Raw genomic sequence first — 14,552 nt, forward strand, 5'->3', positions numbered from 1 at the left:
TATTCTTGGTTGTAGGTTTTCCCCTTTCATCACTTGAAATATATCGTGACACTCCCTTCTCACCTGCAGAGTTTCTGCTGAAAACTCAGTTGATAACATTTTGGAGATTTCCTTGTATGTTATTTGTTGCTTTTCCCTTGTTGCTTTTATATTTTAAATTTATTTATTATTTATTTGGCTGCGCCACATGGCATGTGGCATCTTAGTTCTCCAACCAGGGATTGAACTCATGCAGTGGAAGCACAGAGTCCCAACAACTGGACCACCAGGGAAGTCCCCCCTTGTTGCTTTTAGTATTTTTTCTTTGTCTTTAATTTTGGTCAGTTTGATTAATATGTATATTGACATGTTCTTCCTTGGGTTCATCCTGTGTGGGATTCTCTGCTCTTTCTGGACTTGTTTCCTTTCTCGTGTTAGGGAAGTTTTCTGCTATTATATCTTCAAATATTTTCTCAGGACTTTTCTCTTCTCTTCTCCTTCTGGGACCCCTATAATGCAAATGTTGGTGCGTTTAATATTGTCTGAGAGGTCTCTGAGACTGTCCCCATTTCTTTTCATTCTTTTTTCTTTATTCTGTTGTGTGGAAGTGATTTCCACCACTCTGTCTTCCAGTTCACTTATTCGTTCTTCTGCCTCAGTTATTCTGCTGTAGATTCCTTCTAGTGTATTTCATTTCAGTTACTGTATTGTTCATCTCTGTTTGTTCTCTAAATCTTCTAGCTCCTTGTTAAACATTTCTTTTACTTTCTTGATCTGTGCCTCCACTCTTTTTCCGAGATTTTGGATCATCTTTATTATCATTACTCTGAATTCTTTTTCAGGTAGATTGCGTATCTCCTCTTCATTTAGTTGTTCTTGTGAGTTTTTATCTTTTTCCTTCATTTGTAACATATTTCTTTTTTTGTCTCCCTTTCTGTGTTTGTGGTCTCCTTTCCACAGGCTGCAGGCTTGTAGTTCTTGCTTCTGGTGTCTGCTCCCTGGTGGGCAAGGTTGGTCCAGGGGCTTGTGTAGGCTTCCTGGTGGGAGGAACAGGTGCCTGCTCTCTCGTGGGTTAAGCTAGGTCTTGTCCCTCTAATGGGCAGGGCCTTGTCAAGGGGTGTGTTTTGAGGTGGCTGTGAGCTCAGTACGACTTTAGGCAGCCTGTCTCCTGATAGGTGGGGTTTGCAGCGAGAAGAGGTACAGGAAGAAGCGCAGCACCCAGACGCTGTGCAGACAGCAGGTCCTCATGTCTCCACCACCCAGAGAATTTTAAATTATCAACTAGGCCTAATCCAGAAATTAGCCCCTGGAATGGCATATCAACAAAATCTTCGGGCACTTCCCCAGTGGTCCAGTGGTTAAGACTCCACCTTCCAATGCAGGGGACCTGGGTTCGACCCCTGGTTGGGGAACTAAGATCCCACATGGATCTAAGATTCCACATGCCACACAGTGTGGGAAAAAAAAAATCTTCACCTGATCTGGGATGAATTTCCCAGTGCCATGGGACAAAAATTGTTCATGAAATGCCTCCCAAACATTGGTCGAATTTATGATCATGAGGGGGCACTGTGAACTAAGAACGCCACCTGCCATATCAGTAAACAAAGGCAGCCATCAAGCCACCACATTACAGCTGCCCTGGCAGTGAGCCCTGAGGGAACTCAGGGTGGAGGCAGGATGCCCCCCCATCTAGCAGTCGACTGCTGCAGCCACCCCGATGGTGCACCCTGAGAGGACTCAGGATGAGAAAACAGGATACTGGCCCCAGACAGCTGAGATGCATATCAAAGGAATGATTTCAGTGAGCCCAGACTCTTGTATCTTCCCATACATAGAAAAGCACTAAATTCTGAAACTTGAGATGTCTGGTTTTCTTTAATCTTTTGATGCTCTGACTACCTGTTTTTTTGTTGCAAAAAACTCCTATATATTCTGGCTCCTCCTTTACCTCTTGCGAGCAGTCCCTCAGAGCTATCTGAGATCCTGTGTCCTAGGCTTAAGTCCTCAGTTTTGTCCACTGAATAAAACACAACTCTCAACTTTTAGGTTGTGTTGTTTTTTTTTCCAGTTGACAGCGTTTATGTTTGACTTGTTACTGACTAAAGTTGTAGAAATGAAGCTATAAGATCTGTGTTTCTGTCTGTAACCAGCAAAAGCCTTTACCCTCTTAAGTATGAAATGATTTCCTACTACCAGAAAGTATTAATAAATTGAACTGAAGCAGCTCTTAAAGGACTTCAAAGGAGCTCTCTTCTGATTGGTTTATAGAGATAAATGTGTTTTTATAAACTTAATATTTCCCAAATTCACAGAAAATAGAGAAACTAAATTTCTAGTATTTTAAGTAAGAGACATTAATAAAAAGTCTTACAGAAGCAACAAGCTCACAAATATTTTAAGAATTTCAATTCATATAATTAAGATGAATCTTTGGACAAATTAAACTTATTTAATAACTTTGGTTTTAAAAAAATGGCTGTCTTTTCTATATAAATATGGAGTATAATGCAAGAATATTTTGCTTTTTTTAAAATGAGAACTGGGTCTGCTATCTCAAGAAGAGACAAGTTAATCTGAAGCCCCTAAATTTCTCATGCTGGTCTACTGACTAGGTAAGCTAACACTACTCTTACATAATATTTGGAAGAGCTAAAAACATAAAATATGTGTTCAAATTAATTGAATCATAATTCTGACAAATGTTTTTATAACAGTAATTATGTTCTGTAGTATGTCAGCTTGAACATAATTTCCAAGATCTTCAGGTAACTTAAAACCTTGGACTAATATTAAACGGAATTAACGGTTAATCATTGGGTACCTATTTAATTGTAAAATTCAATACTGAAATATTGCTAAGCATAATTTCAAGTTTATATACATCTGGTTCTATTTATATACCATGGAGTGGCTATCTTTGGGTCATGTATTTAATGAACATGTTTATTTTTGCAATTTTAAGATTTAAAGTTATACGTATTCATGAGTTTCCTATTCTACAAAAATGCTTGCACCTGACAGTTTTCAAATTACTTTCCTTCCAATTTTCTCTGAAATCGAATTTAGTTACTTTGGTTGAAGTTTGTAATTCATGTAGGTAGTTGAGACCAAGAACAAATAGTGACAGAGAAATAAAACTGAGTATCAGGATAATGGAATGAGTTTTTCTAGGACAAAGAGTTTTGTCCTGAAGTGTCTATTTGTTCCAAAATATGAAAAACAAGTATATACAAGTAGCAGAGAGAGCCTGAAAAGAAACGATAAAGTGCATTAAAAATTTGACAATTACCCTCCCTTTGATGCACTTATTCAGATGAAGAAGAGGGGGAGGGAAGAGCTTGTAAAACCTTTATTGCTAAGTATTATGTCAATACCAAAGTAGAATTTGGTTTTCTGTTACAATAATCTCGTTTTCAAAGAGCTTGAAAGAAGACTGAGTTGCTCTTTAGCTTCTGTATAATCTGCTCAGATTTTCCATATCTCATCAGGGTAATTTGCTTTGCTTTGTTTTGACTTTATAATGTCCTTTTTATTAAAACAAAGACCAAAACGAAGAACAAACGTTTTCCACTTGCCAAAGATCTAAGTTTTCTTAAAATAATTCTGCCTTCTATATTTAAATATTTTATATCATTTTTAATAAATTATTGGAAACCAATTATTATTCTCAGGCACCCATGATTAAATTTTCTCAAACTCTTTTGACTTTGCTTTCCCAAGACTGGACCTTAAATAAAAATTTCAGGATGTGTTTTACACTATCTTTGAGATTCCTTAGAGGGCCCTTGGGAAAAAATCACAAACTTTAGTACTTTTTATTACCAGTAAACAAATATTTCAACTCAACTCACAATGTATAGTGTGTTGCAACAGCACAGTTGAAACTAAGGGTTCAGAAGTTCTCGTAACTACAATCAGGTCATGGCCACAAGGCACAGGTTGCCTGAAAGCTACACATTAAATGGCGTATTTTCTTTAGGGACTAAATAGAAAAGCCAAGATTGAGTCATGAGTGCAGAAGACAATATACACATGAGAAATAATCATAAATTATTTGAATTGAATTGGACATTGCAGATTATCTAATCAATTTTTTTAACTTTACAGATGAGGAAAGTGAAACTCAGAGATGAAATGACTCAACTCCAAGCCCAGTTCATCCCGTTACACTGTGTTGTCAACGTGTCTAATATATTAGGCAGAAATGTACTTAAATGAATCTTTTCCACTATTTTTTTCCCCAAACAAAACCGAAAAGAATAATCTATATATGGTAAAACATGTTAAATGCAAAAAGATGACAAATACAAGGTATTCTATTGCAAAGAGCAGACATTTTGAGCTTTGGCTTTTAATCTTATTGTTCTCAAATAATGGAGATGCTTAGCCTAGAACATAAAGTTGATGTTATTACAAAAGAGAAACTAGTAAAAAGTGGTTGCTAAAAATAATATTTTTCTTGGCTGGTTCTCCTAAGTATAAGCTAGGTATTAGTATTGGCATACTTTAGAAAGAAAAAAGGTACCTGGGAATGCTTTCCTGTTTTCCTCAACTTAGAAATTTATTTTATACAAAGTCATTTAAACAAAATTTCTTAAGGAGAAATGATCACTAAAAGCTACAAATTCACAAATTATCTCATGTGCTTAATCGGAGTTTTCATTTATCATAGCCTTATGCACTCTTTATACTAAAATTGGGATTCTCAGGATTGTCAATAAAAATGTATACCAATGTGAACAAATTTCTAGAAAAACAGCAATAGCCTTATGAATCTCATTTTGTATAACTGCTTAACAAATGAAACGTTTTCATCATTCTTCCATTTAATTTTCCCAGAAATTTCACTTCACACTTTTGAGAAAATACTTACATAAACTGTTCCTTTGAAATATATCTTAGAGAAAAAAGTCTGAAGTATTATACCCAGTACAATAACTTATGCATAGTAGCAAATCAATATAGTTTTAAGTGTACACATTGAAAAGCAAATGACATTTTTAACCTTTGGTTATTTTGGAATTAAATTACATTAGGGTACCCACAATCCTTTAATTAGCTAATGTATTTTAACATTTTGCCAAGTAGACAGGGCATTGGAGACACTAATGTACCAGCATTTACATAATACCTCTTGAAATTATGTACTGAGTGCTTTATGTGTTACAAAAAAAAAAAAAAAAGAAATCATGAGGCTCTACAAAACAGCTTAGAAAAACAAGTTTTCTATTTATTTAAAAATAAGTTTGTAGTTACTACATTGCAGGGACAGGAATTCTTACACATACATTCTAGTTTGTATAAAAGGATTCAAAGAATTATGCTTCAAAACTAACATAGAAAGTGTCCACCTAACAGTAAAGAAAGGTCCAATCAATATGTACAAAAACAAAGGGCACTGCTATTCTGGTGTGAGACTGCCGTTTATAACATGATACTCCAGGTTTCCAGAAAGAAAAAAACCAAAAACCTCAATAAAGCTAAATAATTAATTTGTTTTTAAACTCTGTTACTTATTACATACAACAGATTTGCTTGTGTTTAACATTGTTTTCTGTACAAAATAAGCATTTTAATTTGCAAATGTGTCAGTTTCAACATTAACTCTCTAGGTCAGTTACTTTTTAAAATTGAGCTACATTCTACACGTCTAAATATCGTGTGACAGGATTTAACAGTTTTCTAAAAGATCTTTAAATAAGACCCCATCTTGCAGTTTTAATATGGTCCAAAAATGTAACTTTGTATTTTGTCCAGATTTGTAGCCTTTCATCATGATCAATCAACACGCACAATCTTAACAGTTAACGAGCGTGTGTGCATCTGCCTCATAGGTGTGTGTACTATATATCATCTCAAACCTATTTTCTTAGCTCCTTAAATGTAGAAACTCGTAGCCACCCACTATTATGTATTTGGTTTGTGCCATATAAGGTTAATTTCCTGATGATTTTATCTGCATTAAAAAAGTATTTCAACACAGAGCTATCAAAACTAAAAATAATATATATTTATAGCTCATAATATTTTCTAATTGTTTTACTACAGTGTGTACAAGGTTTATATCTGGAGCGTCAAAAGCGGTACTTAACAGTCTTCTGACTCAATGTGACCTCTTCTTGGGTATTGTACATAGTACAAAATGACTTTCCATCTGGAGTCCTTAGCTCAGTATAATTAAGAACAAAATAGCTTCTTAGTAAATGTAATATTTAGTTCAAATCACTTGGAAATTTGGGAAATGAGGGGAACTGCAAGGAGGGAAGTGAGGAAAAGGTATATTTTCCGATTTTAGTAGGAAAATAAATTGTCGCCTAAATTTAACTAAACCACTTCTCAACCTGTTTAAAAACAAAAAAACCCAAAAAAACAACTAAATCGGGTGTAATCCACAGAACATAAAAGTACTTCCCCTATTATGACCTTTAAAATCACATATTTCCTGCATATGAGAACACTTATAGCCCTTTTAAACACTCAAGTATCTTGGTCCTTTCAACCTACTCAAAAATAAGTTTCAGGTGGACAAAAACATTCAGAATACCAATTTGTTTTCATTAGGTAGAAAACAGTCAAAATTGCTTCCAGTTGACATCTGAGAGAGAGGTATGTTTGCATGTATAAAATGGAATGCTAGAATTAAACGCTATAAACTGGAGAAACTAATTTATATTACAAATCATATTTCAAAACATGTAAATGTTGCTAATATCATATAAGCTAAAAATGTTATTTGAATACTTTTGTTAAAATGTCTGATTAATCTACTGCACTGCAGATAAGGGACAGTTCTAGATGTTAACATACATGCTGCACAAGGATCTTTTTGCTGATCAGTGTATATTACATACTTCATTTCCAAGTGATACTAGATTCAACCAAACTTCGTGTCTCAGATGTGACCTAAACATGCTCACAAATATTCTATACAATTATTCTACTTAAGGAGGAAGATCGTTGTTACAAATGCTACCAAATAGTCTTCAAATTTGTGATGCTGTACAATAATAAAAACAATGAAAGCAAGGCCAAATCTTTAGTTCATGAATATATGCAGAAAACAGTCCAATGCCATAATAGCAGATTGCAAAGAATAAAATTTTTAAGAAGTATGTCTACTGCCCAGAGTTATGAGATTGTAATTAGACTGACTGTTTAATCTGCTCATTTCCAACATTTTGTAGTTTTATAAGATCTGATTGGGACTCGAGAATGTTGGGGTGGAGGGAGAGAAGATTAGGGTTAGGTACTTAAAAATACATAAATTGATTTACATTTTCTATGAATGTAATAACAAGTTATATTTCTGAAACTTTCAGGAAACTTAAAATTCTTTTATTGCTCACCTAAAACAACTGCCAACATTTCCTTTTGACCTATAAACAGTATATATACGGTGTTACTGTCTCAAAGAAGATATTTTCCAAGTGGTAAAACAGAACAAAACTATGGTGATGACTTAAATTTCTCAATTCAACTTTTGCAACGTATAGAAGCTAAATTATAAAAAAATAAAATCTAGATATATCTGGTTATTACTAATACATTTTTAAGTGTTTCAGTTACAAAGAATCTGATCCAAGTCATTTTTGCCTTACTAAGTAACCAGTGTCTAATAATATCCAAATAGGTCATAAGTATTTAGTGTCTTTAGAACAGGAATAATGCATTTACTTGTTGCAGGTAAGATGGTAAATACTCATTTTTTTGCTCAAGAGTTAGAATTAATACACCCTACTAGTGGTATATTTCACTCTTAAGACTGTGTACGCTCTTCCTTTTCCTGTACACACCTTAAAACTGTACACATACTTTTTTTTACAAAAATGGATTTTATAGTCTTATTTTCTAACACAATGCAGATAACATCAGGAAATTACATGTTTCAAATAGACTGCCTTCCAAAGCAACAAATTAATGACTTAAATTTCAAACATACACACTATTATTTTCAATACTGGTGTAACTGAGAGACTCATTTTACTATACAACCAAGCCATCCATTTCTGCATTATGAAGAGTTTAACTACTGAATTTTAATTATATAGTTAAATATATTTGTTAGAAAAAAATAAATATACAAAAAACCTGAAAATTTTGAAATTATTTTCAACTGCAAAATCACAGCAATCCAGTTAAGATCTGGAAAATGGTTTACTTAATTTCATAGGAGGATTTCTGTACAAATTTAGTTACAAACAATCTAAAAAGCCCAAATGTATCACTTTCCATCCTTTTTCAAGACAATCAAATGACAGCTAACATTTATCCCTACCAGGAATATTGTAGAAATAATTATGTAATGTATTTTGCCAAGGTTCAATTAAAGACTTTATTTTTCTATATCAGGGTCATGCTGATACATATATTCCCCAACCTCGCTTTTTAAAAATGTAGTATCTGAAAATTTTGGCTACATTTTTGTACCATACCAGTCCTCAGAAAATACTACATTCTTTAAAACTTTTAAAAAAATGGACAATAATCTTTAAACAATAGAAATGGTATTTATGTTGGTTTTTAAGGTATAAAATAACTGTACCATAAACAAATAAATAACTGCTTTCCTTTTCCATAGCAGTACATATAGCAATACATTCTCCTAAGTCATATAGTTATCATTTACAATAGACAACTTAATTTTACTAATGATGCAAAAAATAATAGAATACAAGGCACAATCATTAAATGGAATTTTTCTTTAGGGTGTATACTGACATACCAGCGTGATAAGGATACCGTAAAAAGTGCAGAAAAAACACAATGTGCAATGAGACCACTGTATAAAACATGATTGCATAAAAAGTGATTTGGCCTATTTTTAAACCTTTAATAATTGAAAATAACCAATCTTCCCCTTAAAATTAAACTATAAAGTATGACATTTTAAAATTTTTATTCTACCATTATCTAAAAAATCCTGAAAAAAGAATTTATACCTGGGTAATAGTATATAAGTATGTGTTTGTATATATATTTAATTATACCCATTTATCAATATATACACATACACACACAGACACATTTCTTTGTAAGTCATTTTAGCCTATTAGATATGTCTAAAGTTTAGAAATGACATTAATCCGGATTAACAAGTAAACATCAAATCCCATACCTTTTTCCTGTATTTTCCTTGAATCCTTTAACCACTTAAACATCTTCTCTAAAACATCTCTGTCAAAGGACCCACCAGTGCATTATTTTCTACTATTAGTACCAAAAAAAGATACACCTCAGCATAACTCTTTAATAACTTGCTCTTTAGAATAATATATAGCCTTTCCAATATTGAAAAAGTGTATGCTGTCCTGACAGTCAAAAACAGGCTTTCCACTGCACTGATTCTCAGTCTTTGGCACAATAAACAGAGATTGAGTGATTGACATAAGAATCAAGGTCTGAAAAATTAGACAGTCAAATGTTTTCCAATGTGGATATGTCTCCTTTTCATCAGTACATTTTCTCTTAAGTTTGGCAGAAATGGAATACAGCAAAAGCCTCCTCTAGATTCTTTGTAAAGGAACATTCTATAATTAAAATTAACTTTTCAGGGTATCAAATGGTGGGAATTTTATATTTATCTTTAGAGGAAACACATTTCTTAATTTACTGCTACTCTGGTAACATCTGTTCTCCTAGGGACAAGACTTCTGTATCAACAGAAATGTACCTGGCTTGGTCAAAAATAATTCATTTTAACATAAAATGCTCTATCACTAGGAATATTATGCTCCTTAAGAGTATAGCAGAACTGTCTTCTTCAGAAATAAATTGGGAATTCTATAATATAGAGCCTCAATTTCCTTTGTTTTGAACAGTAAACGAAATGAATGTTGAAATGCATAACCTACCTAAGGGCAATAAATAGCAAACATTTAAAATATATATGTATATATTTATATATATATATATATTCATTTAAAGAAGTGAAGTGTCTTGTAAGTTTGTTTTTTTTTGCAAATCAAATCATAACATTCCCTAATCCGTCATAGCAGCAAGGAAGCAGAAGCCATAGTTCTACATACTCCTTAACTGTACCTGCTTTATAGATTTTGAAGTAAAATATTTTGGTGCAAGTTACCAACCAATTAAGTTAGCTTTTGCTTTTTCAGTCAACTTTCGGACTCGTCCTCTACTAGAAGTTCCAAAAGTCAAAGAAGTGTCTTCAAACAACAGCTGCCTTTGCTCCTCTTCAGAGTCATCCTCGTTATAGAAGGCTGTCCTTCGACCTTGGTTTCTAGTTCTCATGTGAGGTTCAGAGCCTTTAAGTTCCTCAAACTCTTCTTCCTCATCCAGGGGATCGTCTGTCTTTTTTCGGTTACTTCTCCTTAGCATTTTAACACTTGTAGGAACTATGAGATCTGAGTCTAGTTTTTGTGTCTTCATCTTCCTTTTGGGTTTTCTGCCTCCACGACTCTTTTTCTGTAACAAATCCTCCTTTACAATATTAGTTTCAGAAAGAAAATTGCAGGCTGAAGAAGGAACTACTTCATCTCTGATGGGATGCATGCTATTTTGCTCCGAATCTTCGGGCTTTGCATACTGTAGCTTTTTGGGCTTCCTACCCCTCTTCTTGTGTGTAACTTCACCACTGCTGGTATTAACATCCACCTTAGGTTTCCTTCCAGGTCCTCTCTTCACAAGCTTAGACGGCTGCCCTCCGTGCCCATTTACTTGAATGCTTCCGGGTACAAGAGCATTGTTTTTACAATCTGCTGAAAGGGAACAACAGTGCACTTAATATACGGAACTGCTTTTTTATTTGACCCTCAAACCAGTCAATAAGTCCACTGCTATACTTATACGTAATGACATAATCCTAATTTTTTTTAATTAATATGAGAAAAAGAACTGACAAAAGGCTAACAGTTTAATGATATTATTTATCTTCTATTTAAAACTCACAGAGGAGAAGCATCCTTAATGAAGTCATTGATGACTTGACAAGAGGGAAATGAAACTCAGAGCGAATAAATTACTTGCCTAAGTTAATACTGTAAATTATGATAGAGCTGGGATTAGCCAAGGTTTCTTATTCCTACTACCTTTACTACACATTCTAACATATGAGCGTTGTTTTCATTACACAAAATGACCTGTTTACTCGAATGGAACTTCACCACCACAAAGCACTTTGTTTCCCTCATTAACACAGAATTTTTCTGTCTTCCTACCTTCAAAGCAGCTCCATCAGGGAAAATAATCTTAGCATAAAATCCATGACCTCTAAACTTGGTAATCGGAATAAATAAGCATTATCACCCCCCTCTACTTTACTCTAATCATTTTTTCTATTACGGATGGAGGAAAAAGGGATTATCAAGACTGGAATGATTCTAACTCTTATTTCATCCTCTCTTGGATGTGATGATCATGACCTCTCTGATATCAGAGAAGAATTTGTAGTCTAAATATTTCCTTATGCTCCTCAGAAGTAAAAAGGATCTCCTTTCCTACTAACTCCTATGCAAGAGGTTTGGAAGTACATCTACTGGAATAATTTATAACAGTTGTTCTCCATAAACACTACCATGGCTTTGATATTCTTCATCTATCCTTTTTACAAGAGTAGAAAAATAAATTACTCTTGGTCACAGAATTTTTTAAAAAAGGGTTAAAAAAAATAGCAACTAAATGGCAGTTTTCTTCACAGGCTCTTTTTGGAACAGTCCTATCTCCTTATGTAACTGAACGGCAAATGACTGATTTATAATCATAAGCTATACTGGCTGCATATATCAATCAAATCCACTATGTGTGCAACTACTATCAGGATCAAAATCCCATTGTAACAAACTCCACGATAAAGACCATTACGCTTTATTAAAAAATAAAAAAAATTCTGAAGATCAAATTCTAAATCTGTAGGATCTAGACATCATGATGAACTGCCTTTCTATGGTTTAAAAAAAAAAAAAAAAGCTATTACCCTTGCAGATGACGAAAAAGATGACAAACACGCATTACCACTAACTTTTTTTCCTCCAAAATTCTGAAGTTTTTTGTTTTGGTTGTGGTGGGAGATCTGCAGTGCAGTATTTTACAGGAAATCCATAAAGAGATGGAAAGTGCTGTTAAAGAGAATGCTTCTTCATAATGGTATATGTCTTGGGCTTGAACTGTACAGTGCTTTGTAAACTTCAGGAAATAACTGTCAAGAGACTCAGAGAAGGAGTCTCTGAGCCAATAGCAGAGGAAGAAGGCAAAGCCCTCATTTTCTGACCCCACAGTACAAATGACTTTCTTCAGATTAGTGGTTTTGAATAATGACGAGGGGAGGGGTGCAGGGGAGAAACGTGTGTGTGCATAAAGTAGTAAAAGTATTTTCTAACAAACAATTACCCTTAACCTGCCTGAGGATTCTGTAAGATTCTGTATATCTTTTAATTTGTTTTACATTAAGACTACTGCCAAATGAACATCCAGTTCATATACCCTACAAAAGTTCTACAGACTGGCTTCAAGGACTCCAGCAGCTCCTTGAAATGGTCCAAATTTTGTGTGGATATGCCTATGTGAATTTTTTTAGGGAAAAAAACTACAGGGTTGGCCAACTTTACAAAGCAATATGTAACCTAAAAAGGTTCAGAACTAATGCAGTTCTTTTAAAAAGGAATTCAAGAGTTAAAAAGAAGTTTTAAAAATCACTCATCTGGACCTGTACTATCCAATGAGGTCACTACTAACCACATGGCCACTGAGCACTTGAAATGTAACTAAGCAATTGAGGAACTGAATTTTTAATTAAGTTTAAATTTGAATATGAAGCAGTGTACATTTTGAAACACTGATGACACACTGAAATAATATTTTGGATATAAAGGAGTAAATAAAATACAGTATTAAAACTGATAATTTCACCTGTTTGCTGTTACTACATGTAGCTACTAGAACATATGTGGCTTGTATTATATTTCAATTGCACAGCACTGCTCTTGTTTCTAATAGTTAATTCAAGTGCCAATATTTATGTGATAAGTCATCATTAATGAGTTACATAGTAGCTTATTATATTTCTATACTGTACTGGTAATTCCTATGTATTTGTAATACTCAAAAACTATGAATCAAATTGGCTATTGGACCTCCCTTATCATAATGCTAGAACCAATTCTCTATATTCATTTGATTTCTCTAGGATTCAGGACTAACAGAACAAGGCCAATATACCATTCAAAACTTTGAATTCAGTTCAGATAGGAAGCAAATATGAAAATGTAAAACGCTCACATACAAAATTATTTGCTTATTTATTCAAACACTGATTGTCCACCATATACTAAGTTCAGGCAGTTAAAAAATGAGCATGGGCAAGCACAAGAGTTCAGATTCTACTGGAGATAGACAACGTAAAAAAAGAATAGTGGGCTTCCCTGGTGGCGCAGTGGTTGAGAATCTGCCTGCCAATGCAGGGGACACAGGTTCGAGCCATGGTCTGGGAAGATCCCACATGCCGCGGAGCAACTAGGCCCGTGAGCCACAATTACTGAGCCTGCGCGTCTGGAGCCTGTGCTCCGCAACAAGAGAGGCCGCGATAGTGAGAGGCTCGCGCACCGCGATGAAGAGTGGTCCCCACTTGCCGCAATTAGAGAAAGCCCTCGCACAGAAACGAAGACCCAACACAGCCATAAATAAATAAGTAAATAAATAAAAATTAAAGAAAAAAAAAGACTAAAGGGAAAAAACTGCAAAAAAAAAAAAAAAAAAAAGAATAGTTCTATCAACATTATAAGGGCCGCAAAAGGCAATGAACAGGAAACTATTAAACTAGTAGGAAAAAAGAAATTCCAGAGAAGGAAGAAAGGACAACAATATTTATGGACTTCCAAGTGGTTTAGGATGGCTGGGACATAAAAGGGAGACAGAAAAGTAAGGACAGCTGAATGTCAGACAACAGCCAAGCAATGAAGAGTCTTGTATAACAGGCAAAAACATTAAACTCTGATTCCATGTATGATTCGAAGGCAGGGAAGGATCTTAATTCTCTCTGTGTGTGCGTCTGTGTGCATGTGATCAGAAAGGTCACTTTGACTGAAATGTGGAAGATGGACTGAATAAGGTAGAGCTGAGAACTGAGGCAGGGAGACCAGTTAGGAGAGTACGACAGTCCACCGAAGTGAGAATGGAGAGGAGGAAATGGATCTGAGATGTTAAGGAGGCAGAAAGAAATAAGTAGATTTGGATGATGATTTTAAACTTATTCAGGTGGGAAGATCCCAATATCATTAATCAAAATGAGGTCGTTTCAGTAGAAAAATTAAATTGTGAGAGGTTTCTGGGGGGAATACTGAAAAGGAAATGGTCTAGACACACTCTGGAAGTCATGACGAAAAATGCTTATTCTTGAGCTGTCTGCTGTCAAGAAGCCATAATTATTTTAACATGTCGTAGGGTGTATTTCATCAGTTACTTTCTTCATCTTTCAAACAGAAAACTTTTACAATGAAAATCTGAAGACAAAAGAACTTTGGAAGCATAACTGTAAACGGTCGAAAGTTGTATGCTAGAATAGATAACTGGCTATAGACAATCCTAATGAATTATTATTTAAAGGTCAGTGTGTTGAATTT

The 14,552-nt window shown here is 34.3% G+C and overlaps 1 protein-coding gene across 2 annotated transcripts in view; it reads right to left on the reverse strand.

The window, feature by feature from the left end:
- Nucleotides 1-8,140: 8,140 nt before the first annotated feature.
- The window catches only part of PHIP (pleckstrin homology domain interacting protein), a 122,699-nt gene continuing 116,287 nt past the window's right edge, over nucleotides 8,141-14,552 (reverse strand). Inside the window, exon 40 of one of the 2 annotated variants that reach the window (XM_068551655.1) lies at nucleotides 8,141-10,694. In XM_068551655.1, the coding sequence (XP_068407756.1) occupies nucleotides 10,060-10,694 (635 nt within the window). In that variant the 3' untranslated portion in view covers nucleotides 8,141-10,059. Of the gene's footprint in view, nucleotides 10,698-14,552 lie in introns of both variants that reach the window. The other variant, XM_068551654.1, reaches the window with a different exon arrangement.

Source organism: Eschrichtius robustus, chromosome 9 (genome assembly GCF_028021215.1).
Source record: "Eschrichtius robustus isolate mEscRob2 chromosome 9, mEscRob2.pri, whole genome shotgun sequence".
NCBI classification, from domain to species: domain Eukaryota; kingdom Metazoa; phylum Chordata; class Mammalia; order Artiodactyla; family Eschrichtiidae; genus Eschrichtius; species Eschrichtius robustus.